This window comes from Arvicola amphibius, chromosome 11 (genome assembly GCF_903992535.2).
Source record: "Arvicola amphibius chromosome 11, mArvAmp1.2, whole genome shotgun sequence".
In the NCBI taxonomy this organism is placed as follows: Eukaryota; Metazoa; Chordata; class Mammalia; order Rodentia; family Cricetidae; genus Arvicola; species Arvicola amphibius.
In genome coordinates this window covers 46,143,213-46,162,007 of record NC_052057.2, presented here as the reverse complement: position 1 = coordinate 46,162,007, position 18,795 = coordinate 46,143,213, and the positions used below count along the sequence as shown (strand labels likewise).

The following is an 18,795-nucleotide window of genomic DNA, read 5'->3' as shown; positions in this document are numbered from 1 at the left end:
GGACTTCAGGACTTCGGGGTTACTCTTCAATAAATCCCCATCAAGGCCCTAGGACATTATTTTCGACCTTCAACAACAATAATACTTTACATGTATGGTGATTTGTTGACTGAGTGGCTTCTCCGTGAAAGCTCCCCCGGCAGGAAAGTGCTGTGTGTGGAATCCTGTACATCATTTTCTCTCGTGAATTTCTGCTTGTTTTCCCATTTTCCTTCCCCTGTCCATGCTATGAGATGTCTGAGATTTCCACCTTTATTTATCAAGTGACTGAGTGATGGTCTCAGCGATTGGGAAGCCCTGCCCACACAACATTTGACAAGAGACAATGAGGGCTGGATGTGAGCAAATCTGTGAGATATGGATATAAATCGCTGTAACCAAAGCCATTACTCTGTGTGCATGCTTTTAAGTTTGTAAAATTAAACAGAAAAGAAATGGAAAACAGAAAGGCCAGTGAGCGAGGAGAGGTGGTAGCTGCAGACCAAGGCTTGCACTCTGGTCTCTCAGACCCCCATGTCCAGAGTGTGCCCGGAGACAGGTGTGAGGAGAGGCAGGGTAGCTGCAGAGCAAGGCTACACACTGGTCTCTCATATCCCCATTTCCGGGGTGTTCCCTGAGACAGGTATGAACTGGAACCTGAGCTATAATCCTCAGAAGTGGACTTTGAGACCATTATCACCAGGGCATAATATGCTCTCCCATCTGCGTGTAAGTTTCTGACACTCCTGTAAAAGATCCCCCCCCCCCCAGGAAAGGTATAAAGTCCCTTCTGTCTTCTGTTCAGCGTGTGGTGGGTGGAGCCCCTGTGCTGGGGCATAGCCAAGTGTACCTGTAAGGTATAGAAGTGACCTCTGGGTTACTCCTGGGGTGCAGACCGAGTGTCTTAGATTCTGGTAGCTGGGCTGCTGAGCTCTCAGTGCCTGCAAGCTGCCCAGGCAGCTCTTATACTGGCCTCCAGCCAAGGGTCACAGTTTCCTTTAATCTCTCAGACCTCTTGAATACTGTAGATTCTGCTCCTTGGACTTACTACCTCCTCCTTTTGGGTGGATCAAACCCTCTGCTGAAATGCTTCCCGAATATCATCTGTCATCTGTCCTGCTTTTCTTGGTGGAGATGTCCCAGGTTCCTACTTCCCGGGGGTATCATAGTCTCCACTACTCTGGCTCCATCTGGTTACTGGTTTGTTCTTGGTTGCTCTGGCCATGTATGTAGTCCTAGAAAATTCACACTATCAGGCTCATAAGCATTTAAAATTTGCAAGATTCTGACCTTGTGGAGAGCAGATGTGGCCTCGTACATTTTAAAAATGTTGGTGTGTCTATGTTAATATTCATGTGGATGATTCCATGGGAGTACACATGTTCATGTGTGCACGTCCTTGTGTGTGTATGTATTACAGGTCAGGACAGAACCTCAAGCAGCACTCCTCAGGTTTGGTCCATCATTTTTTTTTTTTTTTGGTAATGGGTCTTCTCACTGGTCTGAAACTTGCTGAGTAGGCTGGGCTACCTGGCCAGGAAGCCCCAGGGCCTCCACCCACCCAGTGCTGGCTTTATAAATATATACCAGGAAACCCAGTGTTTTTATGTGGGTTCTGGGGATTGAACTCGTGTCCTCTTTCTTGTAGAGCAAGCACTTTACTCACTGAGCTTGCTCTCCAAATCCAGTTGGTGTTTGATACCTGAGTTCTTGGCTGTTGGACCCAGGTACTTGTCAGTACATGTAAGCAGAGACTGCTCGTTCATTTCCCGGCTATCCGGACCCTAATAACCACACAGAAACTATATTAATTATAGCGCTGTTTGTCCTATTAGCTCAGGCTTCTTATTAACTAACTCATATCTTAAATGAACCCATGTCTATTAATTTATATTTTACCATGAGGCTCGTGGTTTGTTACCTCTTCCTTCTTGAGCTGCCTCATGGCATCTGCCTCCTTCAGCAACTACATGGCGTCTCTCTGTCTCTGCCTTCTTTCTCTCTGTATCTTTGTTTGGACTTCCCACCTAGCTATATTCTGCCCTGCCATATGCCGAAGCAGCTTCTTTATTAGCCAATGGTAATAAAAACATATTAACAGCATACAGAGGGGAATCCCACATCAAGTATAAAGTCTTCCCTGAGTAGCTCAAGATGAAATCATGTTTCAAGTTCGGGGACTTGGCTACAGAGTCTATGTTTCAAGTTGCAACTCTTTATATCCTAGCCCTGTTCTGTATCTCTATGGTATTTTGCACTACACAGCTGATACTGTCTGAACCATGACAAAGTGGGTGTACTCAGGATGCGGTTAGCTTTGAGCTAGGTTCTCCTTCACACACCAGGCCAGAGCTATTGAAAGGCCTCTTTTGGGTCCTTCGGTAGCAGTTACAGGAGCCTCTTCCATGGGTGTGAATAAGGCACTGTGCCCAGAGGGACACACCCTGGAAGGGATCCGGCAGCATGAGGGCATGAACCTTCTGCTGTGTTGTGGGCAATTTGAACTGGGCTTCTCAGAAGATTTGAGAGCACGTGGCTTTGGTCTGTTATGCTGGCTTTATCTCTGTCCTTTTGGACCTTTATCTCGCCCTAGATATGTCCAACCAACAACCCAGAGACAGGTACATGAGGCCACATGCAACCCAGAGTTGCTATGAACGTGGCCCATCCAACTTACTTAAAACACTATCAATTTTTGTGTGATTTTTTTTTCTGACTCTGTTGTGGTGTTGTCAAGAATAAACTGTAGATGTCAATGTCATCTCCTAATGTTAAATGTTATAGTTTAATAGAAGAAAGCAAATTGTGACCTAATGGTTGACTGTAAGTACTGAACCTGAATAACGACAATCTTTGCCACCAAATAGTCCCCTCCTGTGTCTCTGTCCTTATCTGCCATCCTAACCTGTGGCAAACACTTGTGACTCTGGTGACCAGCGCAGGACCTTGGGCTGCATGGGAACATAGAATCTGTGGAAGCCTGCAGTTCTGTTTGAGAACTATAATTGGAAATTATATTTTCAATTCCGAAATAAAGGTCTCCTGCTGCCTACCTGGTAGGTATCACAGGAGTGGTGGGCTGGAGCTCTCATACTTGGTGACCTCAGATGTCACCAGGAGTCCCTAAGGGATGCTTTGTAGGCCTTTTGCTTTGGATGTGTGCCTCCGTAGATATGGTTAGGATCTAATCAGTACTGGTAATTATCAGAAGGACTTTGATTATAGCTGAATGTAGTCATGGATTACTTAGAAAAAGGGCATGGCCTGTGGCTGATTAAATAGTGGTAAGTAGACCAGTTTTGACCACTGTTGCAGTAAAATATATAAGTAAGTTCCAGGAGCTTGCTGAAACTCAGCCAAGGTGAGTCAGTTCCTCACTGGTGACAAAGCTATAGAGGGATCCTCTCCTAGTTTTCTCTGACTCCGTAAGAATTTTATTGCTCAGCTGGAACAATCCCTACCCACGGCACTGTGCACCATAGTCGAATGGCCTTTGGAGGGTCTGAGACCATGCTTTGATAACAGACTAATGAGTTTAGATCAGGTACCTGGAGCTGATTGATCTTGCATAAGAATTTTGGAATAAGAACAGTGATGTATTTCAACTTGTTAGGAGTATTTTATAACTCCGTTCAATGGGAATATTGTTAAGTCACAGACTGGATCAAGCTAACCCTAGGAGCTGTTGCTGTCAGCCTGTCCTCTACCCTGCATAGTGTGAGTGACCCCACTAAAGTTGTCCTGAAGACAAACCAGGGAAATGGAGACATAGATGTGGCCATCAGGGGGCCAGATTTCCTCAAAGACACGTCCTGTCTGCAAGGAGATTCACCTGATGCTTGGGTTTGGGAAACTTTCACATTTCGGTGTTCCCTCATTCACTGTTAGCCTGTGCTCACGTCTGCTCTTAGCGTTCACTTTTCTGTCAGGATCAGAGCCCAGGTTCACAGAGGCTGTGTGGCTGGAACCACCTCTAGAGGAGACACTGAGACCAACAGCTGTTCTTAGAATCTAGTTTCTCCAAAATGCAACAGAACAGCCCTCTCCCCAATGTGAAGAAGGGAAGCTACATTACTCTTTAAGAGTCTCTGTATGCTGGACCATCCTGCCGGCTCAGTAGGTAAATTTCTTGCTTCGAAGCCTAATTACCCAAGTTTGCTCCCTAGAACCCACAGGGTAAGTGGAAAGAACCAGCTCCCACAATGACCTTTTGACCCTCACACATGCACCACAGCACAATGACAAACACACACTCACTATGGAGGTGTCACTCCCTTCAGACAATGAAGTAGAGGGCTATTGAGAAGGATGTAGTATTTCAATCAGCAGCATCAACTAAAGGAACCAAATGTGTTGGCCCTCACCTCTCATCTCAGTACTTGGGAGTCAGAGGCAGGAAGATTGCTGTGAGTTCAAGGCCAGCCTATGATGCATTTCAAGACCCTATCTTAAAGGCAAAACACAAACGAATCAGCCCTGGTCCCTCGTGTGCCAAGGCCAGGGATTCCTGCTTTCCTTCTTAATGGTGTGACTCTGAGTACATTCTTTATCTTCCCTTTGCCTCAGTTTCCATGCTTCTAACACTCAGGGAAGTGATCGCATCTTATGCAGCTATTAACCAAGCAGTTCCCAGAAACCTGAAGCATATCAGCGACGTGCCAAATTCCGGGGGCAGTACTGTTGCTGCTCTGAATAAAAGCCAGAGGAATTTTCCAGCGTTTGCACTTCTTCCTGCACACAGTGAAACCTTGGGTGTACAGAAATAAGCGTGCCAGAAGGCAAGCACCTTCCCATGCCTTGGAACGCATGCTTGTTATACGCCCACTCAGAATGTGGTGGGAAGGGAAAACAGTCTGGTAGGTGGGGATGGGAGTAAACTACACTACTCTGTAGGCCAAGAGGCCGAGTGGAATTCAATTCTGTGGTCTTGGGAAGTTTACTTAATCTTGCGGAACCTCGGATTCCTTACGTGTATGTTCAGCATAATCAGATTGACTTTGGAAGCTTACTGTGGGAATTGTGTGACAAACATAGGCACAAAAGGTTTAGTCCAATGCTTGACGCAAGAAATAGGTTTAGATTTTTGTGCGAATGTTTTGTGTATTCTTGAACAATGAGAGACTTGTGTCACTTGCCTGCTGTCAGCTTGTCAGGAGAGCTGGCCTAATCAGCACGGGGCAGCGTACCTAGGGAGCACCTTGCTTAGTAGGGCCACCTGCCACCTCCAGAAGTCTGTTTTTGTCCGTGGAACCCATAGGACTTTCTGAAGCTCCGTCCTTTGAAAGATGGGTCTCACGTAAATTTCTTTCTGTCATTGTCCTGGTTTTGTATTTGTCGTTCGGATAAAACACCTGACTGAAAGCATCTTGGGGGAAATAGAGGCTTGTCTTCATGCTGCAGACTTTCACTGAGGTGAAAGAAACAAAAGCAGAAACTCAAAGCAGTTAGTCCAATTGAATCCATAATCAAGAGCAGAAAGAGATAAACACAGCCATGGTGCCCACTGACTAGGTTGCTCATACTTAACTACGCTTCTTCACCTCTCCAGTCCAGGACTATTTGTGCAGGGAATGGTGCTGCCCAGAGAGGGTGGTCTTCCCCCATCAGCCAACAGTCAAGAGACTCCTCCAGAAACATGTTAATCTGATCTAGGCAGTCCCTCGGCTGAGGCCCCCTTCTCAGATGATCTCTAAGTTGTGGCTAGTTGACATTTAAAACTAACCACCATGATTGTTAAGTATAATCCTTTTGTTACTACCATCGAGTGGTTATTTGAAGAATTGTCCAAGATCTAAGCAAGAGCCACAAGAGAAAGATCTTGTCAGGTCTGAGCAATAAGCTTTGGCCATTACAGACACAGAACCTTTAGTGGTTATTTTGAAGATGGATGTGGTCAGCTTTGCTGCCAATCTCCACCCTGCCATTTTCTGCCTTAGTCATCTTGAGCAAACCCTGATTTTTTTCTTCATCAGCTTACTAATTTATAAAATTAAATAATAATCATTTGTGACATTGAGTTAATTCATAAAGAGCATTTATAATCATATCTGGTTGTTGCTGGGCATAGTGGGCATGTGCCATAACAGTATCTTGTTGTTGCTGGGCATGGTGGCATGTGCCATAACAGTATCTAGTTGTTCCTGGGCATTGTGGCATGTGCCATAACAGTATCTGGTGATTGCAGGGCATGATGGCATGTGCCACAACAGTATCTGGTAGTCTCTGGGCATGGTGGCATATGCCTGTAATTTGGCACTTAGCAGAAAGAAGCAGAATTATCAAGGGTAATATAGTATACATAGTTGAGGCCAGTCTGGGCTACACAAGACCATGTCTCAAAAGACAAGCAAGGGAGGGGAGGGTGCCCCACTACTCAGTGAGTCCCCAGAGAACTCGATTTTGAAACAGAAGGTCTGACTTTGTGTGCAGTTCCTCTGAGTCCTGTCGGGGGAGGATTTTAAACCCTATGCTGAGGTTAGAGATGCTTATGACATATGACCTTTCTTTTCACAACCACCTTCCTGTGCTTTCCAAGAACGCAGAGAACTGCCTAGTATCTGGTACCTACAGAATCTCATGTTACAAAACAAGATTAGAGTCGGACAGGTGATAACCCTTGGTGTATCCAGAGTGCCTTTGTTACACGCATGCAGATTTAGTAACAAAAGTCTGCCTGAACAGGCATCAAGGGTCACAGGCCTGACCTCCATCATCCCCGCTCTTCTCGCAGCCTCTTTTGTTATGGCTAGTCCGTGTGTCTTGGATTTCACAGTTTTCTTAGTTACGCCTTGCCTTGGGTAGATGTACAACAGAATGGTTTCATTGGCACATTTGTTCACAGGCCTTTGAAATGAAAATGTTTTCATTTATACTTGTTTTCTTCAGTGAGCAGCCTGAGTAGACACCACCTGGACAATGATCTCAGCCAACTGTTCTTTAGAAGCAAGACTCCCTCTGACAGTGTTCCTCAGATGGACTCGCCCGCTGCGTCCTCACAAACCCGTGGCTGTGGCAGCACATTCCTATGTTTTAACAGCTCCTAATATTGGAAAATGTATCTTGTTATTGGTTCAGCCCTTGTGATATTGCTACATCTAAATACATTCTGCCAAGTACCTAAAATGCCTTCAACATCTGCACAAGAAATGTTTGAAGAGTTCTCCTTTCTACAGGGGATCTAATTTAGCACCTTTGGTGTCAGCACAGACAGCCTGGAATGGCCCTCTCTGTGAATGCAGCATCCCTAAACTCATTCATAATGCACTTGTTTCCATGGTAATCATTCCCATGGTCTCTCACTAGGGCTTTGGAATGTCAGGGTGGGAATGGAAGGGTTTTCTCTGTACTTGACAGTTATGCTGAACTCCAGAGCCTTGTGTATTAGGGGTGACCACTAGGCCATTCTTGTTCCTCTTTGTGGTCCCTGGGAAAGACCTAATATCTGTTCCTAGGGAAACAGGTCTGGGAGATAACAAGGAGCTCGTGAATAATCACACTGACTACCATTCATAGCAGAGGCAGGATTAGATCTCTTCATTAAGCTTGCTCCAGGCAAAATCAACTAGAACATTTTTCCCCTTTTGTTTGTAAAAGAGCAGCTTGCATGTGTATATTTGGGGAGCTTAGCCATGGGCTGTCTGCTGATCAAAAAAGTACCCTTCAACAGAGACAAGGTTTCCTTCTGGCCATGGATTGCATCAAATGTAGAAAAGAAGGGATGAGTTCTTTCTAGCCTGTCCAGTCTTTTCCCCATGCTCTCTGGTCACTGTTTCTCTGAAAAAGGGGAAAGGTTAGGGTCAAGACAGGAAAGGGAAAGCCGGCAAAAGCATGAGATATCTTTTACTTAGTGTACATGCACGTGTCACAACTAGGCAGAGTGTATGCCCTGGCTGTCCACTTACCAAGGTCTGGACTTGGGTAAGATGCTGGTCTGGGTGCTATGATTGCCTTATCTGTGCAATGAAGTTTTGGGTATATCCGTCTCAAAAGGAGAGGAAATTTTATGAGTTAATAGGTGTAAAAGCCTTAGAAATGTACGTGATACCACAAGAGGCACAAAGATCACCGAATTTTAATCCTATTATTTGGCATTGTTATTTATTTTATTCTTTTTATTACACTGTTGCATTATAAAATCAGAGGTGCCTGGCCACATCATCATTCTTGTGTCCCACCTGTAAAAAAAGAAGAAGAAGAGGAAGAGGAAGAGGAAGAAAGAAAGAAAGAAAGAAAGAAAGAAAGAAAGAAAGAAAGAAAGAAAGAAAGAAAGAAAATGCTTGGCACTCCATCTGTAATTGAAAGGCACTGTGCCCTCATTTTTAATTTTAATGATCTTTCCCAAACTGCAGCTTGGGCCAATGCTGTGCAGACACAGAATCTCCAGATATGTGTCAATGCCTTCATCACAAGTGCAGCTCCCGGGAAGCTTGAGGTGAACTGTTCCGGTTAAAGTAGGGAGCATACGTGGTTTGTGGCCAGCACAAAGGACCATGGTGGCCCTTTCCTTGGAAGCACCTTTGATCACAGAGCCCCTGAGCTGAGGGGATGGTTTGAGACACTTCCTGAGGAGATGGATGTCATCCCACAGCAGCTGCTTCCCAGTCCTCCGGAGGACAACCTGATCTGTCACAGTCTCAATGGGTCCCCTCTTGCCACTTCCAGGAGGTCACTCTGGAACTTTCCAAGGGCAGTCCAACATTCTTCATATCTCTTTCATTCTGAATCTTTGTTTTTGCTTTAGTAGGCAGCACATCCTTGCTCAGATGTGTGGGTCTACTGCATTAGAAGTTTAGGTGATGGTAACTAACTCAACACACAACACTGACACATTCAGTACATGTTTATAGAGAACATATTTCTGACCCAGTATTTTTAAATTTTTTATTGATTTTATTTAGCTATACATTTTTCTCTGCTCCCTCCTTCCTCCCTCCTCCACTTCTACCTTCTCCCATGGTCCCCATACTCCCAGTTTAATCAGGAAGTCATGTCTTTTTCTAATTCCCTTGTAGATTAGATCTATGCATATCTAACTTAGGGTCCTCCTTGTTGTTTAGGTTCTCTGGGATTGTGAACTGTAGACTGTTTCTCTTTGCTTTATGTCTAAAAACCACTTGTGAGTGAGTGAGTACATTTGATATTTGTCTTCCTGGGTCTGAGTTACCTCACTCAATGTGATGTTTTCTATATCCATCCATTTTCCTGCAAATTTCAAGATGTCATTATTTTTTTCTGCTGTGTAATACTTCATTGTGTAAATGTACCACATTTTCCTTATCCATTTGTCAGTTGAGGGGCATTTAGGTTGTTTCCAGGTTCTGGCTATGACAAACAAAGCTGCTATGAACATAGTTGAGCACATGTTCTTGTGGCACAATTGAACATCCTTTTGGTATATACCCAAAAGTGGTATTGCTGAGTTTTGAGGAAGGTTGTTTCCTAATTTTCTGAGAAATTGCCACACTGACATCCAAAGGAGCTGTATCAGTTTGCACTCCCACCAGCAATGGAGGAGTGTTTCCTTTACCCCGCATCCAGCATAAGTTGTCATTAGTGTTTTTGGTCTTGGCCATTCTTACAGGTATCAGACGGTATCTCAGAGTTGTTTTGATTTGCATTTCTCTGGTGGCTTAGGATGTTGAATATTTTCTTAAGTGTCCTTCAACCATTTTAGAGTCCTCTATTGAGAGTTCTCTATTTAGGTCTGTACCCTTTTCTTTCTGGATTATTTGTTCTTTTGATGACCAATTTCTTGAGTTCTTTGTATATTTATTTTGGAGATCAGACCTCTGTCTGATGTGGGATTGGTAAAGATCTTTTCCCATTCTTTAGGCTGTTGTTTTGTCTTGTTGACCATGTCCTTTGCTTTACAGAAGCTTCTCAGTTTTAGGAGGTCCCATTTATTGTTTCTCTCAGTGTCTGTGCTACTGGGGTTATATTTAGGAAGTGGTTTCCCATGCCAATGCGTTCAAGTGTACTTCCCACTTTCTCTTCTGTGAGGTTCAGTGTGGTTAGCTTTCTGTTGAGGTCTTTGATCCATTTGGACTTGAGTTTTGTGCATGGTGATAGATATGGCTGACCCAGTATTCTATCTCCAAGCTCTATTGACTCCTCTCTATCCCACTACATTAACATTACAGTTAGGAAACATTCTCAAATGTGGATGTTTCCCTGGGTTCATATAATGGGAAATTTGGCATGTTGAAAAGATGTACATAAAAGCAGGGCTTGCTTGTTGCCTAATATTTGTTATCTTTCTCTATAACTTTTCTTCATTCTAAAAAGAGAACCCAATGTAGCTTATAGTGGTTGACTTAGAAAATATAATACATAAGAAAATAAACTAAAGAGGAACATAAGCTTGAAGAGAAAGGTGAGTTGAAAGCAGAACCCTGGCTGGTTCATCGAGTACTTACGTCACATTACTCAGTGAGCACAGCTGGCAGATGTGGCCACCAGTGTGACTCTGAGCATCCTAGCATCTAAGAAACCCAACAAAGATCCTGCTACACATCAGAGAGGAGAGGGTGTGTTCTCTAATAGACATACCCAGGACACCTGTGAGAAGTCTGTTTGAGGGTGGCGGTGAAAGCTTTTGGAAGGAATACAAAGACTGGCAGCTATAATACTTCTTCCTTGAAATTGACTAACCAGCTTCCTTGGAAACAGCATCCACCTAAAGGTGTCCTAAATGAACAGGTGGAGGGTCAGAAAACAACATCCACCTAGGAACATCCTAAATGGACCAGCAGGCGAAGGACTAGAACATCCCGTGATGGCTAACCTTCCGTCAGCTTGACTGGGTTTCACATCACTTCCAGACATGTCTAAGGATGTCTCCAGACGGTTTAGCTAAGGATGGTGACCATTCTGCTGCACTGAGTGTCCAGACTAAATTAATAGGAAGGAAGGAGAAGACAAGCTGAGCATCTCTTTCATCTTCACTTCCTGACTCAGTGGAACTAGCTGGCTGGCTGACCTTCCTAACTCCATGCCTCCCCCACCATGATGAACTGTACCTTCACCGTGAGCCAAGACAAGCCCTTCCTTCCTCAAGTCGCTCTATCCGGTATTTTGTCACTCGGAGGCAAAAAGTAACAATTCTGTGGTGCATAACCACAGAAAACAAAATATGCCATTAGGGCCATGCCTACACCAAAATAATAAGGCAGTGGTTGTATTAACCTGGAGAACATGCAAGGCGGTTGCTAACATTCACTCTTGAACCAGAAAAAAAGAACACTAAAACACTATTAAGAACCAACTGAATTTCTAATTTTAAGAAATTCAACTTTTGACAATGCTTCCAAGAAGGTATAAATGATAACTTCTAGGCCACTCCTCATGAGTGACATTTCTGCCAAGAGCTGTCGTCTGGTTGGTTGAAGACATTCCCTCTGATGGCAGGACATGATAATCATCATACACAAATCAAGCGCAACCTGAGGATCCTGCTTCAGTCCTTGCTCTCCCTTCTTCCCAGCACAGGCTGGTAGCCCCGATTTATTTTCCTACTTTTCTCCAGCATTGGCAATAGTTGTAGCAGGTCCAGTTGTAGTGCTGGGGCTCTTTGGTTTTTAAAGCATTCTCAATCTCTTAGGGGCATACACTGTGGTGACCTTCTGGCCTGGAAGGGCTGCCCAGAGGCAGGTCCTCTTCAGTCTATGGAAGGCTTTCTTTCGCTCTGCCCTGGTTTTTGTTTTTCCTGTGGCTGTGGCAATACCCGGACTAAAAAGCAACTTTGGAAAGAAAGGGTTCACCCAGCTGAAAATTTCACCTTGCCATCCATTATCACGTGACGTCAAGGCAGGAGCCCAAGCAGCTAGCCACATTATTTCCGCAGTCAACAGCAGGGAGAAACAAACTCATGCTGCTTGCTTGCCTTCAGCTAGCTTTCCTCCCTCTGCACAGCCCAAGCAATGAAATGGTGCTGCCCCTGGTGGACTGGGTCCTGCTCCACCAATTATCAAGACCATTCCCTACAGACATGCTCAGAGGCCAGCCTGAGCCAGACAATTCTTAATTAAAACTCTTGTCCTGGGGAATGCTGGGTTGTGTCGAGAAGACTGTTAAAATCAGCTAGCATGTTCCCCTTGGGATGTTCTTCTGCCCATTAGTCATGAGTGCAGCAAATATGGGTAATGACGACACAATGTGTGTGAGAAGCAGCCAAGGCCGAAGCTGGAGGGCTGGGAAGATGGCTCAGCAGGTAAACGAGTTTTCTGATCTTGCAAAGAACCATGGTTCAATACCTAGGATCCATACTAGGTGGCTAACAGCAGCCTGTAACCCCAGTTCCAGGGCTATCCAATACCCTCTTCTGACCTCTTAGGGCACTGCATGTGTGTGGCACATATAAACTCATTCAGGCCCATATGTTTACACAAATAAAAATTAAGCCAATAAACCATTTTTAAATGATACAACATGAAATAGAAACACATAATAGCTTTCAATCTAGATCACAAAATTAGTCAAACAAACACAAAAAGCAATATGAAGTATGATGTAATACATGTCAGTAGGGCTGATAAGAAGAAAATACCAAAATGCTTCAGCAGAATAATGTGTTATTGTCTTCTTTTCCCCCAAAAGATTTTACTCTGTTGAGTTCCAAAGACCTTTTCTTTCAGACAGGGTCTCATTATACAGTCCTGACTGATCTTAAACTCAAGGCATTCTGTCTGCCTCAACCTTTCAACTACTAGCTAGGATTATAGGCACACAACACCAGATCTAGTGTCTACTACAACATGTCTTTACATGTCAGGGCCCGTGTGAGAGGTTGAAGTTGAGCAGGAATTGAGCATTGGCCTTGTCTTCTAAGAGCTACTTTTAGAGAGAACCCCAAAAGGCTTTGTAAGGGTCTCCTTGAAGCCAGAGTTTTCTCTGGCAAGCTTTGATGTGTCCTGTCCAACAGCCCTATGCCCAAACGGAAAGACTGTAAAACATCTTTCTAGGAATGGCATCAACCTTGAGACACCTAGTTGGAAATTGGCAGGGTCCCTTCAGAAGGCAGGGGAGGTAATTTATTTTTCTAACTTCACGGCAGGAACCAAAGCCCTGGCAGGTGCCTCTGTGTGTGACCAGTGGCTGATCTGAGTGAGATCATTATTAATTTTTAGCCACTTTTGAGTGTCTTTCTCATAAGCTGCAGAATACTTAGGAAGCTCTACCTTCTTCGGTTGCAATCAATACTGTGTGTACCTTTGCATGGGAACCCGAGTGGCACATTAATTACAAAACAGTATTGATTCCTGGCAGACAGACTGAAAATGGACAAATCTTCTACATAAGATTCAGCTAAATCTTCCAAAGGCTTGGGTTTTTTTTCCTCAAGAAAGAAACCAATAAGAGTAACAAACTTGAAGTGGTAGCTGAATGAGGGGCTATTTACTGCCGGAAGACTGATCGGTGCGCCTCGTTATCTTATTATCTGAGCTGGTGTAATTCACATCAGTTGAGTGCTGGAAATACCTCTGCTTTGGGGCTGCCATCAAAATTATTCACTCAGCTCCTAGGACAATGTTTACCTCTTCTGTTGCTCTGAGTTATTTTTTTCTGTGAAATGAATAATTGCTTGTCTGGGAACAACACTCCCCTGTTTACCCTTCTCCTCTTCATTACACTGTATGGGATGCTCCATAGCCCAGAGGTCTATCCCCTCTCAAGTTCAAGAACCTCTCTGTTTCACATTGGCCTGCTGACAATTCCTAAGTCACTTAAGAGTGAAAGAAAATCTGGAATCTTTCTTCCTTTGTGCAACTCCTCCTTCCTTGGTAGTAAGGATGCATGGTGGTACCCAGCCTGCCTTTGTTACATCAATGATGCCCTGTGTGACTCACGCCTAAACCTGTAGGAAGGCCTAACCCTGCTTTGTTAGTGTCTAATAGTTGTTGGGGACCTTTTGAAAGTGCAAGCCCTACTGCATCATTTGGCTACACAAAGCCCTTCGGGGGTGGGGGGGGCTCCTCATCACATACAGTACAAGATGGATACATGTTTTCAAGTTAGGAAATGACAGATACTGAGCCTCACAGGGAAGCTTCTTTCCTAAGATTCTGAGGCCACTGATACACAACATACCCTGATATGCTGGAAGATCGTAGCTAAAACTAGGGCAACAAGGCTTTCCCCCAGGTTCCTTAGCGCTTTGAGGGCCTTCGGTAGACAGCTATGGAGGAATGGTTTTCCCCAGGTTTCTTGGCGCTTTGAGGGCCTGGGGCAGACAGCTATGGAGGAATGGCTTTCCCCTGGTTTTGCAGAACTGACTTGTCAACAGAATGGGGGCTGTTCCCTCTGGAACATCTCATCCCTCCTTGCCATGCAATGAAGTGCTGTGAGAATATCGCAAGGAGTTAGTGGTACCCGGTCTGTTTCCTTAGAACCTCCTAACTGAGGAAAAAGAAATCCAAGCTTGTTCAGAGTCTGACACAAAGGCCCACAGCTGATCCCAAAACAGATGCTACCAGGAGTACTGGAGAGCACATTGTTTTACCTGTGATGCTGTGTATTGCAAGATGCTTATTGTATCTGTCCCTCATGCTAAATGCCAGTCATGCGGCTCCAGTTATTAGGACAGACACGAAAGACATTCCCATGCCTACACAGTTTCTAGTGTTCTGGAGGTGGGGAATGACATCATCCCTACCTCAGAAGCATCAGCCCCCGAGCTTAGTTCTCAGCTCTCCCAAATCCTCTCCTTTTTCTGAAAGTAGAATGAGTCATGTTAATTTGGGGTTGTCTCCCACATTTTCTATCTCTCCATCTACAGAATAGTTGAGCATAGGTCCTGGAGCATATGACTGACGTTGAAGTCAAGTTCTGCTAGTTCCTGGGACAAACCTTAAACAGTAAACATGACTTTGAACAAATCACTCTCCCCTTGCCTCGGTGTTTGCATGTAAACTGGGGATAACGACATCCACCACAAAAGACATTTTGAAGATTCAACAAGATAGACACTTACCGCGTGGACTGTACCACTCACTCTTGGATGGGGCAGTCGTAAGAGATGGGGATGACATGAGGTTATGATGGTGTTCCCTTAGCATGGGGTCTTACCTGAGCAAGGAGGTGATGTCTGCATTTACTAATGAATCCTCCAGCAAACAGAAACAGCCCAGTATGAGACACAGGGATGAGGTCTAGGTGGGAGTCTATGAGTTCTGTGAACTCAGTATGTGGCCTTGAATATCCACTCCATTTATTTTAGCCTTGCATCTCCGAAATCTTTGTATGACCTGATAGTGGAATGAGTGAAGGATGTAATGCAATGGGTTTCTGGAGTCGGTGAAAGATCCAAGATGGCTGGTCTTTTGTAGCCTGTTTTGACAATGCCAGATGGCCACAGAAAGAGTATGTCTTGGAGAGAGTCCACATTCATGGCAAATGACAACATGCTCTACATAACTTCAAATCTCTTGATATCGCCACTCCTTGTCCTTGTGTCCCCCAGTAGCCCGAGAGGAAAAGCCTTGGAGCACTTGGGCATCTGTCCTTGAGAGCTCATGTCTGTCGGGGGCAGAGCTCATACTAATCTCACGAGTACCCACTGCTAGCATGATGTCTGCATGTCACCCACAGCAACAGAGACGAGAGAAGGAGCTCCGGAAGCAGCAGGAGCGGGAACAGCGCCGACACTATGAAGAGCAGATGCGCAGAGAGGAGGAGAGGAGGCGCGCGGAGCATGAGCAGGTATTGGGAGGTGGGAAGCCCACCCACAATGTGCCCCCTGGGAACCGCAGCACCAGGGAGCTCTCTGGGGCATAGGACTTAGTCTCCAAGGGCTGTTCTACTATGATTTTTGCCTTTTCTCAAGCAATAGTTCTTACCTGTTCAAACAGACAAGTGCACAGCTTGACAGTGTCCATGCTTCCTACCTAAGCCAGGGCCTCCCCTGACATCCCTAAAACTGCTGACTTCCCTGCATGGAACCAAGTTGCCATTCTACCATCATTGAAGATGAACCCTGCTACTCAGCTTATTTCTGTTCTCCAACTCCTTGTAGTGGCTTCTCCGATGGATAAAATCACAGTCCGAGCCAGCGAGCTATGGGATGGATCTGTTATACAGACTGAGCACGCTAACTTTGCTCTTGTGTTCTGTGCCTGCTGCTGGCACAGAGCCTCAGAACTTTATAGCATTGTTAATTCCAAGGAGTCTGTAAGAAAGGTGCCTAATAACGAGCTTTAACATAGAGCCAGTTTCATGAAAACCAAACAGAGACAGGGACATGCCGAGCCCTCTTAGTCAGCTGCTGCTGGCACGGGGGCTGTGCTTCTGACTACATTGAAAGGCTTGCTTTGCTATGGCCTCCTCTTCCTGTGCGGTGAGGTGCTGGGTACGCTTCCCCTTCCCTTCTCTTGCATTTCACTTGGAAGCTCCTGTTACCTATGCAATTACTGGTTCTTTCTCTCTCTTTTCCTCTTTCCGTTCTGCCCCATTCTCTGCTGCTGCCTCTCCAGGAGTACATCAGGCGACAGTTAGAGGAGGAGCAAAGACAGTTAGAGATCTTACAGCAGCAGCTACTGCATGAACAAGCTCTACTTCTGGTAATGGGAAAGTCACACACCAGCAGTCCTGCCTGGTGTTCACCCTGAGTGTGTGCATGCTCGCGTGCATATGTGAGTGTGTGCGTGTCTCTGCATATGTGTGTCTTTGTGTTTCCTCCTCCTAACGTGCCGATTAAAAATCAACCTCCTAGACCTCAGAATCTCACAGAGGCCTCATATAATTTCCTGACCCAGTGTGTTAAGTCCTCAGCACTTTAGCACACTTTATTAACTCCCTCCACGTGTGAGACTTTAGCATGAATCTAGCCTTATTGTAAGTTCAGACTGCCTTCAAGACCCACGGTGTTTATTGCCGTGTAACTTTGAAAGCCTTTGCTGGAATACAATCACAGGAAATGTACCTCGGCCACAGGGCCTGCTCAACCCCGCAGTCATGTGTCATTCGCGGGCTGTTAGCCCTGCCCTTACAATGGGAACAGTTTGTTTCGTGCTCATGCCGTATCCACTGGAAGAACTTCTATTACTGCTGCTACACGGCTCTCCAAATGAGCTTCTTGGTGTACCATTTTAATTTTTTTCAGTGGCGTTCTGCCATCTTTTTAACCTTAAACATAAGCTTGGTTTTATTTAAAGGATGGTGATCTCTGATTGTTTATTTGATTGTTTGGTTATTTAGTTGGCTGTTTGGTTATTTGGTTGTTTGGTATTTGATTGTTTGGTTATTTGGTTGTATACTCTACCACATATCTTTAAATGACCGAATTACCAAATCAGGAAGTGAATGACTCCTTCTAGGGATGACAATCTGACTACCCTGCATCTGTATTGCAATTCTCCAGGGACATGTCACTCTCCAAGTGGTGCTCTGTACGCAACACGGCATGCCATATGTCATGTTTGTATTGACAATGTATTCTGTGTGGACACTAACACGAGGCCTGGGTTATCTGGGGGTGCTTTGCATCCTTCTTAGAATTCTGTTTGTCTCCCATTTCCTGTTGTCTCCACTGCATGCTTTGCTGATGCTCAGCGTGGCGATGTGGTTCCATGTGGTCACGTGCCCTCTTTGCTCTTCCTGCCCCGACTAGGAATACAAGCGCAAACAGCTGGAAGAGCAGAGGCAAGCGGAAAGACTTCAGAGGCAGCTAAAGCAAGAGCGGGACTACCTGGTTTCGCTCCAGCATCAGCGGCAGGAGCAGAGGCCCCTGGAGAAGAAGCCCCTGTACCATTACAAGGAGGGCATGAGTCCCAGTGAGAAGCCAGCCTGGGCCAAAGAGGTAAGAGAGTTGCTGTGTCCATTGCTCTAGTTCCCTGCTGGGAGCTCATCCACTGGGAGCCCAGATTCAATTAGTACAGTTGTAAGATGGCCCATCATAAGAGGCACACCTCACTTCTGGAGGAGCCATGATGTGCCTGGTGCTGCTTGTCGTATTTTTCTTGTGTGCCTTCTCGAGTAAAGTGGGTTTTTGTAGGGAAAGAGCAACATGAGAAAGATAGTCAGGACCGTGAGGGAACCTCCAGCTGGCGACAGATGGGGAAGGTGACTGAGCCCCACAATGGAGCACTGGACTGAGCTCCCAAGGTCCTGATGAGGAGCAGAAGGAGCGAGAACATGAGGGAGAAAGTCAGGAACGTGAGGGGTGCGTTCACTCATGGAGACGGTGGGACAGAACTAAAGGGAGATCACCAACTCCAGTTGGAATGGGACTGATGGATCATGCGACCAAACCCGTCTCTCTGAATGTGGCCAACAGCGGGGGCTGACTGAGAAGCAAAGGACATTGGCGCTGGGCTCTGATTCTTCTGCATGGACGGGCTCTGTGGGAGCCTTCTCAGCTTGGTTGATCACCTTCCTGGACCTGGGGGGAGTTGGGAGGACCTTGGACTTAGCATAGAGTGGGGAACCCTGATGGCTCCTTGGCCTTGAGAGGGAGGGAGGGGAGGTATGAGTGGAGGGAAGGGGAGGGAACAGGGAGAAGGAGGGGCGGGAAGGGGGAGGAGGAGCGGAGGGAGGGCGAGGAGGAGGGAAGGAGATGGAAATTTTTAAATATAAAAAAAAATAATAAACCATGAGAAAGAAAAAAAAAAGATGCCAGTGGAGTTCAGGCTTCAGAACTCCCTAATAACCCACACCACTGCTGCGTCAGTGGAACCACTCTGTTGCCAAGCAATTGGCTTCCTGGCTGTCTTCCTCCACTGCTCAGCCATTTCTTAGCTTTGCTGGGTTAAAATCCTCAACTCCTGCCCATGTAATTGTTCAGTAAGCCGGTGTGCTGCCCTCCACAGGGCTACTGCCATTATA

General features: G+C 45.5%; 1 protein-coding gene across 3 annotated transcripts in view; it reads left to right on the top strand.

The window, feature by feature from the left end:
- The window catches only part of Tnik (TRAF2 and NCK interacting kinase), a 400,877-nt gene that overhangs the window by 306,031 nt on the left and 76,051 nt on the right, over positions 1-18,795 (top strand). For all 3 annotated transcript variants that reach the window (XM_038348394.1, XM_038348395.1, XM_038348393.1), the window contains exons 13-14: positions 15,565-15,675; positions 17,582-17,770. In XM_038348394.1, the coding sequence (XP_038204322.1) occupies positions 15,565-15,675; positions 17,582-17,770 (300 nt within the window). The remainder of the gene's footprint in view (positions 1-15,564; positions 15,676-17,581; positions 17,771-18,795) is intronic.